At 41.2% G+C, this 18,340-nt stretch overlaps 2 protein-coding genes across 2 annotated transcripts; both read left to right on the top strand.

Moving 5' to 3' along the window:
* Nucleotides 1-10: 10 nt before the first annotated feature.
* Nucleotides 11-5,611, top strand: LOC311137432 (phosphatidylcholine-sterol acyltransferase-like). The gene is made up of 6 exons (XM_084171928.1): nt 11-426; nt 2,931-3,087; nt 3,346-3,461; nt 3,547-3,642; nt 3,799-4,023; nt 4,315-5,611. The coding sequence occupies exons 1-6, from the start codon at nt 276-278 to the stop codon at nt 4,935-4,937; spliced, it is 1,368 nt and encodes a 455-aa protein (XP_084028054.1). The 5' UTR covers nt 11-275; the 3' UTR covers nt 4,938-5,611.
* A 4,934-nt stretch (nt 5,612-10,545) lies between these two features.
* Nucleotides 10,546-17,975, top strand: LOC311137758 (lysosomal phospholipase A and acyltransferase-like). The gene is made up of 6 exons (XM_084172338.1): nt 10,546-10,868; nt 12,053-12,209; nt 15,427-15,545; nt 15,663-15,761; nt 16,119-16,343; nt 16,497-17,975. The coding sequence occupies exons 1-6, from the start codon at nt 10,718-10,720 to the stop codon at nt 17,006-17,008; spliced, it is 1,263 nt and encodes a 420-aa protein (XP_084028464.1). The 5' UTR covers nt 10,546-10,717; the 3' UTR covers nt 17,009-17,975.
* Nucleotides 17,976-18,340: the final 365 nt, after the last annotated feature.

Raw genomic sequence — 18,340 nt, 5'->3', positions numbered from 1 at the left:
TGTAACACTTATTACTTATACACGGTAGAAGCTCACCGCTGCTCTTACAGTAGGACAGATGCGGATCTGTATCATGTTGATGTTTTCTCCTTTATTCCTGCTGTGAGGAGCGCTTTGAAAGTGCGTTCCAACGATGAATAACTGACCTCACCTTTTCTCTCGGATTTCGCGTCCCATCTCTCTCCCACACAGCATTAATAGGCCAGTTATCCTCCTGACCCAGTGAGAGACAACACTCTGAGCTTTAAGAAATATTTGGTCAAGATTTGGACAGAATGGGATACGCACACTGCTGTACCGTGCTCGTTATAGTATTCCTTGCGCTACAGCAATCTACTGGATTTTGGCTCTTCGATGTGGTCTTCCCACCAAGTGCCAAACTTCAAAACAAAGTGGCAAACAATAGCACTCCGCCGGTTCTTATAGGTGAGCGTTTCAATTTCTTGATTAGTTTGCTGTGACGTTACATTTTATTTATTTTTTATTTTATTTAACCTTTATTTAACCAGGGAAGCCAGTTGAGAACGAGTTCTAATTTACAACTGCGACCTGGCAGGTGAAAGGCCTATTACACTGTGCCATTGGATTATGTTAATGTTTTATATGATTGTAATATTGTTGGCTTTCTTATATACTGAAAGACAAAAATGTAGTTAAGATAGGTCGATGTTCTGCCTGGAAGCCAGTTATCTATGGTATCTACAATGATTTAGCTTTTTAACTCAGTAGCAGGTGTGAATGCATGGTCCTGGGATATATATATTTACATCATTTAGTAGACGCTCTTATCCAGAGCAATTTACATTTATACTAGTCCCCTGTGGGAATTAAACCCACAACCCTGGCTTTGCAAGCGCCATGTTCTACCAACTGAGCCACACAGGATTCCTAATGCCAATGGCTGAGGGCTGGACTGGGGTGAAGAGCATACTGGTATTCTAATTCAGCATTTGCGGGGACAACTAGCATATCTGCCTGGAGAGGAGAGTGTTGGGTTAATAAATGTTTTATGGGGGCAGGAATGCCATACATGATGTCCTAGGAGGTGCTGTGTTGGGGAACTGGTAGAGCTTGGATAAGGGTTGGGGCTCAGATATATATATATATACAGTGGCTTGCGAAAGTATTCACCCACCTTGGCATTTTTCCTATTTTGTTGCCTTTCACCCTGGAATTAAAATTGATTTGGGGGGGGGGGGGGGTTGTATCATTTGATTTACACAACATGCCTACCACTTTGAAGATGCAAAATATTTTGTATTGTGAAACAAACAAGAAATAAGACAAAAAAACAGAAAACTTGAGCGTGCATAACTATTCATCCCCCCCAAAATCAATACTTTGTAGAGCCACCTTTTGCAGCAATTACAGCTGCAAGTCTCTTGGGGTATGTCTCTATAAGCTTGGCAAATCTAGCCATTGGATTTTTGCCCATTCTTCAAGGCAAAACTGCTCCAGCTCCTTCAAGTTGGATGGGTTCCGCTGGTGTACAGCAATCTTTAAGTCATACCACATATTCTTAATTGGATTGAGGTCTGGGCTTTGACTAGGCCATTCCAAGACATTAAAATGTTTCCCCTTAAACCACTCGAGTGTTGCTTTAGCAGTATGCTTAGGGTCATTGTCCTGCTGGAAGGTGAACCTCCGTCCCAGTCTCAAATCTCTGGAAGACTGAAACAGGTTTCCCTCAAGGATTTCCCTGTATTTAGCGCCATCCATCATTCCTTCAATTCTGACCAGTTTCCCAGACCCTGCCGATGAAAAACATCCCCACAGCATGATGCTGACACCACCATGCTTCACTGTGGGGTTGGTGTTCTCGGGGTGATGAGAAGTGTTGGGTTTGCGCCAGACATAGCGTTTTCCTTGATGGCCAAAAAGCTCAATATTAGTCTCATCTGACCAGAGTACCTTCTTCCATATGTTTGGGGAGTCTCCCACATGCCTTTTGGCGAACACCAAACGTGTTTGCTTATTTTTTTCTTTAAGCAATGGCTTTTTTCTGGCCACTCTTCCGTAAAGCCCAGCTCTGTGGAGTGTACGGCTTAAAGTGGTCCTATGGACAGATACTCCAATCTCCGCTGTGGAGCTTTGCAGCTCCTTCAGGGTTATCTTTGGTCTCTTTGTTGCCTCTCTGATTAATGCCCTCCTTGCCTGGTCCGTGAGTTTTGGTGGGCGGCCCTCTCTTGGCAGGTTTGTTGTGGTGCCGTATTCTTTCCATTTTTTAATAATGGATTTAATGGTGCTCCGTGGGATGTTAAAAGTTTTGGATATTTTTTTATAACCCAACCCTGATCTGTACTTCTCCACAACTTTGTCCCTGACCTGTTTGGAGAGCTCCTTGGTCTTCATGGTGCCGCTTGCTTGGTGGTGCCCCTTGCTTAGTGGTGTTGCAGACTCTGGGGCCTTTCAGAACAGGTGTATATATACTGAGATCATGTGACAGATTATGTGACACATAGATTGCACACAGGTGGACTTTATTTAACTAATTATGTGACTTCTGAAGGTAATTGGTTGCACCAGATCTTATTTAGGGGCTTCATAGCAAAGGGGGTGAATACATATGCACGCACCACTTTTCCGTTATTTATTTATTTTGAATTTTTTGAAACAAGTTATTTTTTTTCATTTCACTTCACCAATTTGGACTATTTTGAAATCCAAATAAAAATCCCTTTAAATTACAGTTGTAATGCAACAAAATAGGAAAAATGCCAAGGGGGACGAATACTTTTGCAAGGCACTGTATATATTTATTTGATTGGTCAATGTCTTGTGTCTGTTTGATGGGACAAATCACACAATCCTGTTATCCTCTTCTTTCTCATCTACCATTGTTGTATGCTCTTTTTCAAATACTTGAATTCAAGCTGTTCTGATTGTATCTAACTTGTTCAAGAAGTTCTACATTTATCACTTTTTACCAGTGCCAGGGAACCTAGGAAACCAACTTGAGGCTAAGATTGACAAGCCATGCCTTGTGCATTGGATGTGCTACAAAAAGACTGATGACTTTTTCACACTCTGGATTGACCTAAATATGTTCATGCCAATTGGGATTGACTGTTGGATTGATAATATAAGGTGAGGGGGAGAATGAATATAATCTATGTCATAATTCTGTTTAGATATGATCATTAATTCATTAATTTCAACTTAATACACGTATGAAGCATTTGCTAATTGTTCACTGTTGTATCAATAAAAATGCACTGTAAGAGAGCAGCATATAACCACAACTCTATTTTCACAAGTTTGATTTTGAGTGTTGGCCATTTTAGTGGTTGGGATCATTTCTTTATGCAATAATATTCTGTACATACTGCATATTTCCTGCTACAGAATTGTATACAATAGGACAACTGGCAAGACCTCGAATTCTGCAGGAGTGACAGTGAGAGTGCCTGGTTTTGGACAGACATATAGTGTTGAGTTCTTGGACACCAACAAGCTGGCAGGTGAGAACAACCATAATGAGGCCATCTTTTCCTGTAAATGTTTTATTTTTAATTATAACATTAAATTAAATCTGTCTTTTTCCAGGTTATTTTCATACTATGGTTACGCATTTGGTCAACATGGGATATGTCCGCAATGAGACCATCCGAGCAGCACCATACGACTGGAGGATAGCTCCAAGTAAGTGACATCATGGACATAAACACACATAAACACACAAACCATCCAACTGACAATCAATTTCCTGTCAGCAAAATTACAAGTACAACGCATTAATTGTTTGTGCAAACATGCTTACACATCATGTGACTGTGTCTATTTGTCTCTACTAATCAGATGAGCAAGATGAATACTTTGCACGACTGAAGAAGCTGGTTGAGGATATGTATGAGGAGTATCAACAACCAATTTACCTCCTGGGACACAGCATGGGAAGCAATTATGTCCTCTATTTCTTATATCAGCAGACCCAGGCTTGGAAAGACCAGTACATCAAAGGCTTCATTTCACTCGGTGCACCCTGGGGTGGAGCAGTCAAGCCCCTTCGAGTGCTAGCGTCAGGTACTGTATGTCACAATCCTGTGGATAGATTGAAACAACCTCACCCATAGTAGAAACATAACTTAACCTAAAACAATCTGATAAACCTTGCTGAAGTACAACTTATTATCCCATAGATCACATTGACAGTTATCACTACATATTGCAAAGTCGTTTTACTTGAGATGATGCCCACATCTTAATTTTCTTGAAAGGATGGTAGGACTGGTTTGTCTGGATTGCTTTGGTGAGTCACACATTGGCTGGAGATTGCAAAATGAAAAAAGGTTTTCATATAATTTGTCTCTGCAGGTGAAAATGATGGCATCCCAATGGTGTCTAACATCAAGATCCGTGAGGAGCAACGGATGACCACCACAAACCCCTGGATGCTTCCATTTGAAGAGGCATGGCCTGCAGACCACGCCTTCATCTCCACACCCTCATTCAACTATACCCACCAGGACTACCAGCGCTTCTTCAAAGATATTGATTTTGAGGATGGCTGGTTCATGTGGGAAGACACCAGAAACCTGACCGCAGGTCTGCCCCCTCCTGATGTTGAGATATACTGCTTCTATGGTGTGGGGCTGCCTACACCAGTTACCTATATTTATGATGACCAGTTCCCAAATGTAGACCCTATAGACTATGTGTATGCAGATGGGGATGATACAGTGGACAGTCTTAGCATGGGTCTATGTAAGCGCTGGATAGGGAAGCAAGCACAACCTGTCCATGTCAAGGAGTTCAGGGCCATGCCCCACTTGGAAATAGTATTCAATAGCAAGGTGCTCAACGTGGTCCAGAGTATCCTGGAAGGAAGATATGAGGAAGAGGATTATGAATTCCATGAGACTGATGTACTTCCTGCTGACCCCCCTGTCATGCAAGACCAGCCCCTGCCGGATCAGCCTCCCAAATCTACACTGTAAAATGTTGGGGAGATGGTGCACGTGATGGCCCTCCCACCTACACTGTACAGTACCATTACAAACAACAAACTATCTTAAATCTCCTTAATAGTAGAGAAAGACATACACCTTTAGTGTGGTGTACTAGAGTCGACTGCAATAGAGTTCCTATATCATGTGTATATAAATTACCTTTTTTAAGTGTGTGGCTGACTGCACATTCCTGACAGGCTGCATGAGGGCATCTCGTACAATGATGCTGATGTCAGCCCCAGATTAGCCTTCTTTCTTCTTGTCGAGCTTACGCAGGTCACCGTAACTCAGGTTGTGGGGCGTGTTGCCCAGGTGCAACCGGAACATCTGGGACCTAAAGGCTCCTCTGGGTGTGGGATGTAGATAAGCTTCTCAATCCTGAGGGTGACATAATGCACTGATTACAATGCTTGATATTGACTTTATTGTATCCATTAGGAAATCATTTTTGGTTGAACAGTACAACACAAAACACTTCCCATTTAATATTTACAGTGCCTTCAGAACGTTTTCACACCCCTTTACTTTTTCCATATTTTGTTGTATTACAGCCTGAATTTAAAAATGATAAAATTGAGATTTTTTTGTCACTGGCACACAATACCCCATAATGTGAAAGTGGAATTATGTTTTTCATTAAAAATAAAAATGAAAAGCTGAAATGTCTTGAGTCAATAAGTATTCAACCCCTTTGTTATGGAAATCCTAAAATAAGTTCATGAGTAAAAATGTGCTTAACAACTCACATAATAAGTTGCATGGACTCACTCTGTGTGCAATAATAGTGTTTAACATGATTTTTGAATGACTACCTCATCTCTGTACACCACACATACAATTAGCTGTAATGTCCCTCAGTCGAGCAGTGAATTTCAAACACAGATTCAACCACAAAGGCCAGGGAGGTTTTCCAATGCCTCGCAAAAAAAGACACCTATTTCACCATGAGGCCAATGGTGACTTTAAAACAGTTACAGAGTTTAATGGCTGTGATAGGAGAAAACTGAGGATGGCTCAACAACATTGTCATTATGGGGTAATGTGTGTAGTGATGGGTGAGAATGATTATTTTTGAATTCATTTTGAATTCAGGCTGTAAGACAACAAAATGTGGAATAAATCAAGGGGTATTAATACTTTCTGATGGCACTGTATTGTTCTACAAACATTTCAAGAGAAATGTAGGAGAGTTAATCCTGAGAAACTTCAATTAACCACCCTCCATGTTCCATCACACAAACTATGGACATCTAAGGGTCTGGTTAGTTTTATAAAGAGGAATGACAAACCACACACATACACACACACACGCACAGACATACACACGCACGCACACACACACACACAGACAGACACACACCCGCACGCATGCACACACACACACACCCTGACCTCTGACCCATGTGTTTAGTTCTGACCTGCTTGCCATGGTGGAAAAAGTACCTTTTTGTCAAAGTTGAGTAAAAGTAAAGATACCTTAATAGAAAATGACTCAAGTGAAAGTGACACGGTAAAAGTCTAAAAGTATTTGGTTTTAAATATACTTCAGTATCAAAAGTAAATGTAATTGCTAAAATATACTTAAGCACAGTCTAAGGCACTGTCCATTGCAGTGCTAGCTGTGCCACTAGAGATCCTGGTTCGAATCCAGGCTCTGTCGTAGCCGGCCGCGACCGGGAGACCCATGGGGCGGCGCACAATTGGCCCAGCGTCGTCCAGGGTAGGGGAGGGAATGGCCGGCAGGGATGTTGGTAGAGCACGGCGTTTGCAACGGCAGGGTTGTGGGTTCGATTCCCACGGGGGGCCAGTATGAAAAAATATAATGTATGCACTCACTAACTGTAAGTCGCTCTGGATAAGAGCGTCTGCTAAATGACTAAAATGTAAATGTAAATGTATGTCAAAGTATAAATAATTTCAAATTCCTTATATTATATTAAGCAAACCAGACGGAACAATTTTCGTGTTTATTTATGGATAGCCAGGGACACACTCCAACACTCAGACATAATTTACAAACAAAGCATTTAGTGAGTCTGCCAGATCAGAGGCAGTAGGGATGACCAGGTATGTTCTCTTGATAAGTGCATAAATCGGACCATTTTCCTGTCCTGCTAAGCATTCAAAATGTAACGAGTACTTTTGGATGTCAGGGAAAATTTATGGAGTAAAACGTATATTATTTTTATTAGGAATGTAGCGAAGTAAAAGTTGTCAAAAATAGAAATGGTAAAGTACAGATACCCCAAAAAACTACTTAAGTAGTACTTTGAAGTATTTTTACTTAAGTACTTTACACCACTAGTGGTGGCTGAATAAGAGGCGGGTGTCGGCAGCGGTGGCCATCTGCAGACAGGTAGCTCCGCCCCACATGGGAGACTTCCTTAAAAGGAGGGTGAAGAAGTGGCTCTCACTGCTCTGGTAGCAGTCACTGAACACTTCTAGAGAGAGAGAGAGAGGAAGGGGTTAACACTCAACACTTGTTAGTCAAAAACGCTGCAGCACATATCAGTAGTCTGCATTACCCTGTAACTTTTCTTTAGCAAAGAAAAAAGCTAACCTACCTTTGGCCAGGTTGTCAAACTTCTGAGCTAACTCCTTCATTGAAAACTTGGTCTCTGTCTCACTCTACATCTTCGACAGCTCCCTCAGCATTTTACATCCTGCCAGAGCACTGAGGACAGACTCGATGGGGGAGGGGAAGAGTTAGAGAGAGAGAAATTGCGATTTATTTCGAATTCAAGGCACACTTAACCAGCATGGCTACCACAGCATTCTGCAGCGATACGCCATCCCATCTGGTTTGCACTTAGTGGGACTTATTTTTACAACAGGACAATAACCCAAAACACACCTCCAGGCTGTGTAAGGGCTATTTGACCAAGAAGGAGAGTGATGGAGTGCTGCATCAGATGACCTGGCCTCCACAATCACCCGACCTCAACCCAATTGAGATGGTTTGGGATGAGTTGGAACGCAGAGTGAAGGGAAAGCAGCCAACAAGTTCTCAGCATATGTGGGAACTCCTTCAAGACTGTTGGAAAAGCATTCCTCATGAAGCTGGTTGAGAGAATGCCAAGAGTGTGGAAAGCTGTCATCAAGGCAAAGGGTGGCTACTTTAAAGAATCACAAATATAAAATATATTTTGATTTGTTTAACACTTTTTTGGTTACTACATGATTTCATATGTGTTATTTCATAGTTTTGATGTCTTCACTATTATTCTACAATGTAGAAAATAGTAAAAATAAAGAAAAACCCTTGAATGAGTAGGTGTGTCCAAACTTTTGACTGGTAATGTATATATCTCGCTGTGGTTCTGCAGCACATCCCAGATGAACAGAGAAGCTCAGGGAGAGAGACAGCGCTGCTTCCTGACACTCCCCCAGAAACAACTTATTAACTTGCTGAGAGGTGGGGAGAGTGGGGGAAGAGAGATATAGAGAGGGGAAGATAGAGAAAGATAGGGAGAGAGTGAATACAGTTTGGTTAGCACAGCAGTCACAGTTACATTCTGTGGCCAATAATGCATTGGTATCACCATAGCAGCTCAGCTGGTAGAGCACGGCGCTTGTAACGCCAGGGTAGTGGGTTTGATCCCCGGGACCACCCATACACAAAAATGTATGCACGCATGACTGTAAGTCGCTTTGGATAAAAGCGTCTGCTAAATGGCATATTATATTATATTATTATATGACTTTGTCATTGAGAACAATGCATTTGTAAATTATATATATGTAGATTGTTGTGCCAGTTTTTTTTTGACTGTATGTGATAAGGATTTTTTTAATGATGATACATTTGTTAGGATATTTGTGAAATAGTTAACGCAAATGCTAGTTAGGTCTATGGCCCGGCAGGTGTCAATGCTGTATGATGCACATCTGCCTTTCAGCCTGGTAAATGATGTAATTTTCAGAAGATGCATAAACCAAACACGTCTCAGTAAATGGTAAATACTGTTGTATACATTGCATATAAAATTCAAGAATCAAATCCTTATTGTACTAAGGTGCCATCTATTGATGCCAAATCAATTCTGATGAAACATTTACAACTGAATTGCCCCAGTGTTTAATTCAGTTGCCAATAGGATTCTCATTTCTGTGGGAGTAAGACACAATTGGTTTATCCCATACAACTTTTTTTGGGAGAAAATACATACATAAAGGCCACAGCTTGTCGCATTGACTGCAAATGAAAATGTACTAACAACTCCTTTGAATGCATAGTATTGTTAAAATGTGTTCAAGATGTCTCTCATATGTTGCCAATGGATCCATAAGGATTGCTTGCACAATAACATGATAACTTTTTTGAGTGTTCTTCAAATTTAGAATGATCATTGCCCAATGGCTTGAATAAATATTAAGTGGAACAACAATTATGGAGTATTGCCACCAATTTCTATTTATTTTGGGAAGCACTCTAAATTTCTACAATATATACTGTTCAATTCCTGACTAACAAAAGTAACAGGAACAGCTAGAACACCAGCTAGAACAGCCTAGACATGTAGGCTATTGCAGCATAGATACTGGGGACTGAGACAGTGGGGGTCGGGGGACACTGTGGCCCTGTAAAAAATGGACAGGTCAATGTGAAAATGTTATCTTCAAAAGAGTTGACAGTAGTTTAAAACCATTAATACTATTGTTGTATCATTATAGTAAAAAAAAGTACATCGCTCTTTGTTAATAGATTTCAATAATATATTGTTAGTTATTTTCAATAAATGTATAATGTTTGTGATTTTAAATCAGAAAAACGTCCTGTAATAGGTAAGTTCACATTGCCCTTGATTAGTGGGGGTTTTAATCACTGAGGTATAATTAAGCAATAAGGCCTGAGGGGGTGTGGTATATGGCCAGTATACCACAGCTAATGGCTGTTCTAAAGCACGACCCAACGTGGAGTGCCTGGATACAGCCCTTAGCTGTGGTATATTGGCCATATAGTACAAACCTCCACCGTGCCTTATTGCTATTGTAAACTGGTTACCAACATAATTAGAACAGTAAACAAGTAATTTTGCGTCATACCTGTGGTATATTGTCTGATATACCATGGCTTTCAGCCAATCAGCATCCAGGAGCCAAACTACCCAGTTTATAATAAGGTTTTAGCTGTCTGATGGTCAATAGGGATGTCCCACAGCCTGCAGTGTATGTCGTTCAGGAGAAGGATCCCAACACACTAACAGTGAAGAAGGTGGACTTTGTTGTGTTTATAGCGCAAGTGAAAAATTGCGCTAGTCAAACTAACACAAAATCAAAGAAGCTAGACATCATTGTGAAGGTGGCAAAAATATTTCTCGGGTCTCCAGGACTTTACAGCCCAAATGTTACAGGGAATACTGAATGAAGAGGTTCCCCCCTCCCAGGTTCCTGAGCCTGTGTAGGGATCTGAAAATATATTTGAATCTGACTGAAGGACTATAGTTTTTGTTTACTTTTGAATATTATAAGAACTGTATATTTTTTTCACCTTTCCCTTCTCCCTATTATTTTGCGTTCAAGTTTAACCGTTTTCACCCCATCCAATAGGTGGCGGCATGCACCTTTAACGTTGTTTGCGGACCGCCATAATACCATAGAATAAGAACAAGAAGAAGATGGTCGATAGGTTGATAAATTATCTGTTGCACCCCTGCCTTCAACATCTGCGCAGTTTTGTTGTCATGTTGTGAAACGTGTGTTAGCAAAGGGATTTATTCGTCTAGATAAACACCCACATTTCCTCATCAGGGGAAACAGCGTTATGAATGGGAGAAATGGTATCCTGTGGGTTGACTATCCCAGCGCTCGTTCAGCTGTGTTTGTTGTTGTTTTTGGCACCATACATCAACTGCAGAACATTGGATAAATGTCTCACGGGCAAGTCATGTCGATTAGAAAGACCTCCCGTAGTCCTAAGTAAGTGACACTTGTTTATCTTGGTTGTATCTAACGTTAGCTCTTCTATTTTTATTTATTCAAATCAAATCACATTTTATTGATCACATACACATATTTAGCAGATGTTATTGCGGTTGTAGCGAAATGCTTGTGTTCCTAGCTCCAACAGTGCAATAGTATCTAACAATTCACAACAATACACACACATCTAAAAGTTAAACTGTGTAACAGAGATAGCCAAGAAGCTGGCGAGGCAAACGTCATCAGACAGGTAGGCTAGTTAGCAGAAACTGAAGCTTGACCTGTTACTCAGAATCAGATTTGATTTGAGATGTCTCTCGATGAACAGCAAGGCATTGTTTATTTCCTTAATTAGAGATGGGGTAAAAACTAGCTAATATAAAATACCGTCGTTATAACTTTTGTTGGTCAATAATCTATCCTTGTGCACATTACATTTCTTACTCCAACTTTACAATGCAGCTAGGTCTCCGATTGTTTACTCATGAGTAGAATGATTCAGGCAGGCTAGGCTCGAGTTGGTCATATGACTGGCAAATGGAAGGAACAAAATGTGACCCAGACACTTTGTTTGCCAACATGTTTCCCACGCGCTACAATGTATCTATCTACTGTTACTATTTAACCAAATTGTAATAGGCCTAATGCTGTTTTCTGTCTTATATCACCTTTTAATTACTTCCACAGCTTCATAATACATTTGAGGATAAAAATACATATATTGCAAGCCTAGAAATGAGTAGTCTGTTCTGTGTTTCAACAAAGGGTATCTCACTGCCTTATCTTCTGTTTGGCGAGTTACAACCCTAGCATGTCTCCATTCATGGCAGTGATAGCAGTCAGTGAAGTTTGCCCCAAGGTTTCCTTTCTGGTTACGGCTTTTAACTTGTGGTTGACTCAGGGTCATTAAACGTTGTATGTAGTCACAGCCTCACATGTTGAAATCTAAATCTGGCCAGAGTAAACACTAATCTCTCCATTCTAAAAGACCCCACAAACATGAGTTTTGTCTCATATAGTTCCAGAAATAGGGTTTAGAGAGGAGGGCTGAGGAGTTATCCAGTGTATTAATAAATGTTAATAACTCATCACCTGTATCACACTCTAAATTGATAGTGTTCTGCCTTTTGCCAGTCTTTGATTGGCCATCCTCATCATCATCATATTGTATTGTCCCACAGTTCCTGGAGACCTAGGGAACCAGTTGGAGGCCAAGCTGGACAAGCCCAGCGTGGTTCACTACATCTGCTACAAGAAGACTGATGTCTATTTCACATTATGGCTCAACCTGGAACTGCTGGTGCCGGTGGCCATCGACTGCTGGATCGACAACATAAGGTTAGCACTTAGTGCTATGTGAGGTGGAAAAGCGGATGATTGGGAGTATTTGATTAATATGAGCTCGGTAGAAAGCTGGGGTGGCAGGTGGCTTAGTGGTTAAGAGCGTTGTGCCAGTAACTGAAAGGTTGCTGGTTCTAATCCCCGAGCCGACTAGGTGAAAAATCTGTCGATGTGCCCTTGAGCAAGGCACTTAACCCTAATTGCTCCTGTAAGTCGCTCTGGATAAGAGCGTCTGCTAAATGACTTAAAAAAAAAAAAAAAAAAAAAAAAAAGCTACTGATAGCATCTCTACTACTGGCAACTTGATATTAATAATAAAATAATACTAGTTTAATACTACTAAGCAGCTGGCTGAGTAGGCATGAGCGATAATTCTGTTTTTTTTTTAAGGTTGAATAGGTTATCTTCTGACCATTGTACAAACTGACCTTTGAATCCCCTTCTTTGTAATCAATATGTTTTCAACAATTAGTCTGTCTCTCAGAGCTTATAGTTTATTTAATAGTGAAGCCATAGTGTACAACCAGTTGGCAAAACATTTGCGAGTTCAAATCTCAAGGACAACTTTAACATTTGAGCTAATTAGAAACTTTAACTACTTACAACTTTTTAGCTACTTTACAACTACTTAGCATGTTAGCTAACCCTTCCCCTAACCTTAACCCTTTTAGCTAACCCTTCCCCTTCCCCTAACTCTGACCTTAACCCTTTAACCTAACTCCTAAACTTAAACCTTAGCAAATTCGAAACATTTTATGTTTTGCAAATTCGTAACATTTCATACGAAATGGTTGATGGACATACACAAATTAATACATACCATACGAAACGTAACATATCATACTAAATGGAGTGTACGGATTTACATACAGAATAAAACAAAGTGCTCTGAGACCAGGTTGTTAAGGAGGACGATTTGAAGGCAGTGACAAATAACTAGGTAATCAATATTTATTGAAAATGACAAGGCGCAATGCTCGTTCACCATGGTAGCCTATGCATGCGTTGTGCCTTTTCCTTTTCAATGATGATCACATTTTTGGATTTCATCTCGACTCACTTTGGTTGAGCACCCTCCACTTCTTTCCATTACCAAGATTTATTTACAGACACTGTAGTAAACTATAGTCTAATCATATTTAACTTATTTGGAAAGATAACTGCCACGTGATTCTATACCATGCGTAGGAAACCTACTCTGTCATTGAGACCACACATACGGTGACTTTTTCCACATTTTGTTACATTAATCTTATTCAAAACGGGATTAAATTGTTTTTTCCCCCTCAATCTACACACAATACTCCATAATAACAAAGCAAAAACAGGTTTTTAGAAATTTTTGAAATGGAAATATAACATTTACATAAGTATTCAGACCCTTTACTCAGTACTTTATTGAAGCACCTTTGGCAGCAAATACAGCCTCAAGTCTTCTTGGGTATGATGCTACAAGCTTGTATTTGGGGAGTTTCTCTCATTCCTCTCTGCAGATCCTCTCAAGCTCTGTCAGGTTGGATGGGGAGGGTTGCTGTACAGCTATTTTCAGGTCTCTCCAGAGATGTTTGATCAGGTCTCTGGCTGGGCCACTCAAGGACATTCAGAGACTTGTCCCGAAGCCACTCCTGCATTGTCTTGGCTGTGTGCTTAGGGTCGTTGTCCTGTTGGAAGGTGAACCTTCACCCCAGTCTGAGGTCCTGAGCGCTCTGGAGCAGGTTTTCATCAAGGATCTCTCTGTACTTTGCTCCGTTCATCTTTGCCTCGATCCTGACTAGTCTCCTAGTCCCTGCCTCTGAAAAACATCCCCACAGCATGATGCTGCCACCACCATGCTTCACCGTAGGGATGGTGCCAGGTTTCCTCCAGACGTGACACTTAGCATTCAAGACAAAGAGTTCAATCTTGGTTTCATCAGACCAGAGAATCTTGTTTCTCATGGTCTGAGAGTCCTTTAGGTGCCTTTTGGCAAACGCCAAGTGGGCTGTCACGTGCCTTTTACTGAGGAGTGGCTTCCGTCTGGCCACTCTACCATAAAGGCCTGATTGGTCGAGTGCTGCAGAGATGGTTGTCCTTCTGGAAGGTTCTCCCATCTCCACAGAGGAACTCTAGAGCTCTGTTAGAGTGACCATCGGGTTCTTGGTCACCTCCCTGGCCCTTCTCCCCCGATTGCTGTTTGGCCGGACGGCCAGCTCTAGGAAGAGTCTTGGTGGTTCCAACCTTCTTCCATTTAAGAATGATGGAGGCCACAGTGTTCTTTGGGACCTTCAATGCTGCAGAACATTTTTGGTACCCTTCCCCAGATCTGTGCCTTGACACAATCCTGTCTCGGAGCTCTATGGACAATTCCTTAAACCTCATGGCTTGGTTTTTGCTCTGACATGCACTGTCAACTGTGGGACCTTGATTTGGAAAGGCACACACCTGTCTATATAATGTCCAATCAATTGAATTTACCAGAGGTGGACTCCAATCAAGTTGTAGAAACATCAAGGATGATCAATGGAAACAGGATGCACCTGAGCTCAATTTTGAGTCTCATAGCAAAGGAATACTTATGTAAATACGTTTTTTTTTTCTTTTCTTATAAATTTGCAAAAATATCTAAAAACCTGTTTTCGCTTTGTCATTATGGGGTATTAGATGGCTTAATTTTTTAATTTTTTGATCCATTTTAGAAAAAAGCCATAACGTAACAAAATGTGGAAAAAGTCAAGGGATCTGAATACTTTCCGAAGGCACTGTATACTAGGTGCACTTGATCTCGCACGCCCAACTAGTAGAGGAGAGGTAGGCTACTTAACTTGTGAATTCTGAGAGTGGCTAACGCATACAAAGCAGAGACGTCCGTTTTCAAGTAATCTGTGGGACAACAAAAGTATTTTAATTCCAAAGTTCTGTCTGACCGCCTGCTCCCAACCACAGCATGAAAAATGCTGACTGCACCGCAATGATCTCTGTCGGGACCCGCAGGTGCAGCCCTCGATACTGAAATTAATTCTAACAGGTGTTTCCAGTTGGGTCTCTAACCAAAATAACTACAACATGTCAGTGTGCTGTGGCTTTATTTCAGGAACAACTCATGAATTAAGGGAAGGGAAAGTTTCCAGTTCTATCCCATGTCATCTTCATAATACTTAATATATATACTGTAATGTCATTGTAATTAACTTTTCTAATATTCTTGCATCTGTCTGTCCATCTGTCTGTGTATTAGACTGATTTACAACCGCACAACAAGGCAGACAGAAGCTCCTCCGGGGGTAGATGTTAGGGTGCCTGGCTTTGGACAGACCTTCCCTCTGGAATACCTTGACCCCAGCAAGCGCAGTGTTGGTGAGTGGGCCCATAGTAGCGTGCCTAAAGTAGCTATTCAACGGTCTCTCTAATAGTGGGAGTATCTCGCTTTGCTTGTGTGTGGGTTTGACTAAGCTACTATTGTTTGTTTTGCAGGTATGTATTTCTTCACCATAGTGCAGGCGCTGGTGGAATGGGGATATACAAGAGATGACGATGTTCGAGGGGCTCCGTATGACTGGCGTAAGGCTCCAAGTAAGTAGCCTACACCCCTTACAGTCCATTTCATTCTGTTACAATTGCAGTCTGATGAACCGAGCTTGTTGGCAACAGATCTTTGGATGAATTGCATGTCCTTGTGTTTGGAGCTAGCTATGTGTTATTGCCACCAACCTTTATAGTGTTGTCGGGTAGTTTATAGCCTGTAAGATGTATTACTTTGTATCTAGTCATTGGAATTATAATCAACATTTTAATAGAGAAACAGAATGTCAATTTAGACCTTTTTAGATGTATTAAATATTTGCTTTAAAATATTGTTATAGGAATCGCAGTAGTTTAGAATGACCAGCCTCATGCATGTTTTCCCCCTTGCTTTTATATGATTGACAGATGAGAACAAGGCCTACTTCTTGAGTCTGCAACAGATGATTGAAGAGATGGCAGAGAAGGCTGGGGGTCCGGTTGTCCTGATTGCCCACAGCATGGGGAACATGTACACCTTGTATTTCCTGAACCATCAGCCCCAGGCCTGGAAGGATTTCTACATCAAGGCCTTTGTGTCCCTGGGTGCTCCTTGGGCTGGAGTGGCCAAAACCATGAGAGTTGTGGCTTCTGGTAAGAGTCTGAGTATGCCTTTTGGCATGAATTACATAGGAGTCAGAGACACAATAGTGGAGCTGCTGTGGGCTGCATACCAATCATAATGTCTAGCAACCATGTACTTTATATTAACTATTGCATTGGTTTATATTGTGTCTTTCCTTGCAGGTGATAATAACCGTATTCCAGTCATCAGTTCACTAAAAATCCGCTCACAGCAGCGCTCTGCAGTCTCAACTATATGGCTGTTCCCATACGCACATTCCTGGCCCGCTGACCAGATCCTGATCAAAACACCCACCACCAACTATACCGTGAAGGACTACCAGCGCTTCTTCAAGGATATTGACTTCGAAGATGGCTGGGAGATGCGTCAAGACACTGCGCCACTGGTCAGTGCACTGGAGCCCCCCGGGGTGGCCATACATTGTCTGTACGGCAGTGGAGTGCCTACAGCGGAGGGTTTCATCTACACCAACTTTCCTGAAACAGACCCCACCCTGATTCTTGGAGATGGGGATGGGACGGTCAACCTGCTGAGTGCCACCCAGTGCAAGCGTTGGATAGGCCACCAGAATCAGCCTGTCCATATGCTTGAGCTGGAGGGGAATGAGCATGTGGCCATGTTGCTCAACTTTACCACGGTCGCCTACATCAAGACCGTCCTTTTTGGCCCCTGAGCGACCGCAACTAGATCTTATCTTAAGAGACAGTCACAAACTGTGATAGTACAAAGAGATGACCGATAGGCTTGTGGACAGATTATGATCTCAGAGCCTGATGAGGAAATGTTTTACCCTATTTCTGATTTTATTACAAATTATCCCCTCAGCAGACGACTGATGTTTTTTCCCCTTAATGTCTATCCAAATTTGGTGGTTAATTGATCTTATCTGTAATGATATTCTGTTTTCTAAGATCTTTTCCAATCCACTTAACTCAGAGATTACCAGATTGTTTCCTGATGTGCTGAACCAAAACGCGTTGTGATTTTATATACAGATTTTACCATATCATATTTAAAGTTATGTATTTAAACCATTAGAGGCATAGCTACAATAAGCCAGGAATATTTGTACCATGAACGTCAGTGATTTTACTGTACACATTAGCCAAGTGAACACCAGAGAAATAATGATAACTTTAGTATACACATCGGAAGTAGCCTAGAAGTATTTTTTATTCAGACTTTTTCTGCTGTCACAAAGCGTGTTACATTTTGTTTTGTTCTCTAGGTCACCGTATGTATAGTATACCGGTACATATTCTGTATGTATAACATAAGAAAACAAATCACATGTTTACGCCTGTAATTCTGTTCCTGAAACATGTCTGCTATTCTTAACTTTTGCATTGCTTAACATTCTCTTAACATGGTTTGATTTAGAATGTAACTGTTTAATATGTGATCCTCAGAAGTAGCAGTGTGTCCAGTATTGAGCTGTGATTAATGCATATATCCAGGGCCTTTTGTCGAGGCTAGATTGTTTACTGGGACAGCACAGGGAGACGCTGTCCAATCAGCTTGATTGTAACTGTGCCATTGCTCTATGGTTGTGCTTGACCAATATGTTATTGCTGGAACTATCATGATCTGTTTGTGTGCTACCCAGTGACGATTAAGTAAAATGTTGAACATTGCATTAAGCCGGCCTTCTGTGTGAGCTCTGTTTAAAGAAGGAGTGAAAATTGGAACTGTTTCATCAGCCTCATCATAGGTTCCTCTTCCATAGTCTCTTCTCACAGCCGCTGTGGAGCGTGTGTGCAGCACACCCATTGTCTGGCGAAAGAGACTACCTCTTCCCCTCAGACGTCTTAACACATCTACTTCAGTACTTTTACGGATCAAACAGGATCTACCATATGAACCTGCAACACTTAATCAGGGTTTCTGAACTCTTCATCAGAAAGCCACCTTGATTGATTGCGCCATAAGTCATTGGGTACTATCGTCTGGAGTGTTAGTTCAGGATTATTCTATCCTCTAATCAAAAAGGTTAATTAATTAATTA

The sequence above is a fragment of the Coregonus lavaretus genome (genome assembly GCF_964263955.1).
Source record: "Coregonus lavaretus genome assembly, chromosome: 11".
Classification (NCBI taxonomy): domain Eukaryota; kingdom Metazoa; phylum Chordata; class Actinopteri; order Salmoniformes; family Salmonidae; genus Coregonus; species Coregonus lavaretus.
Note: the sequence above shows the minus strand (reverse complement) of the source record. Positions and strands in the feature narration are given on the sequence as shown.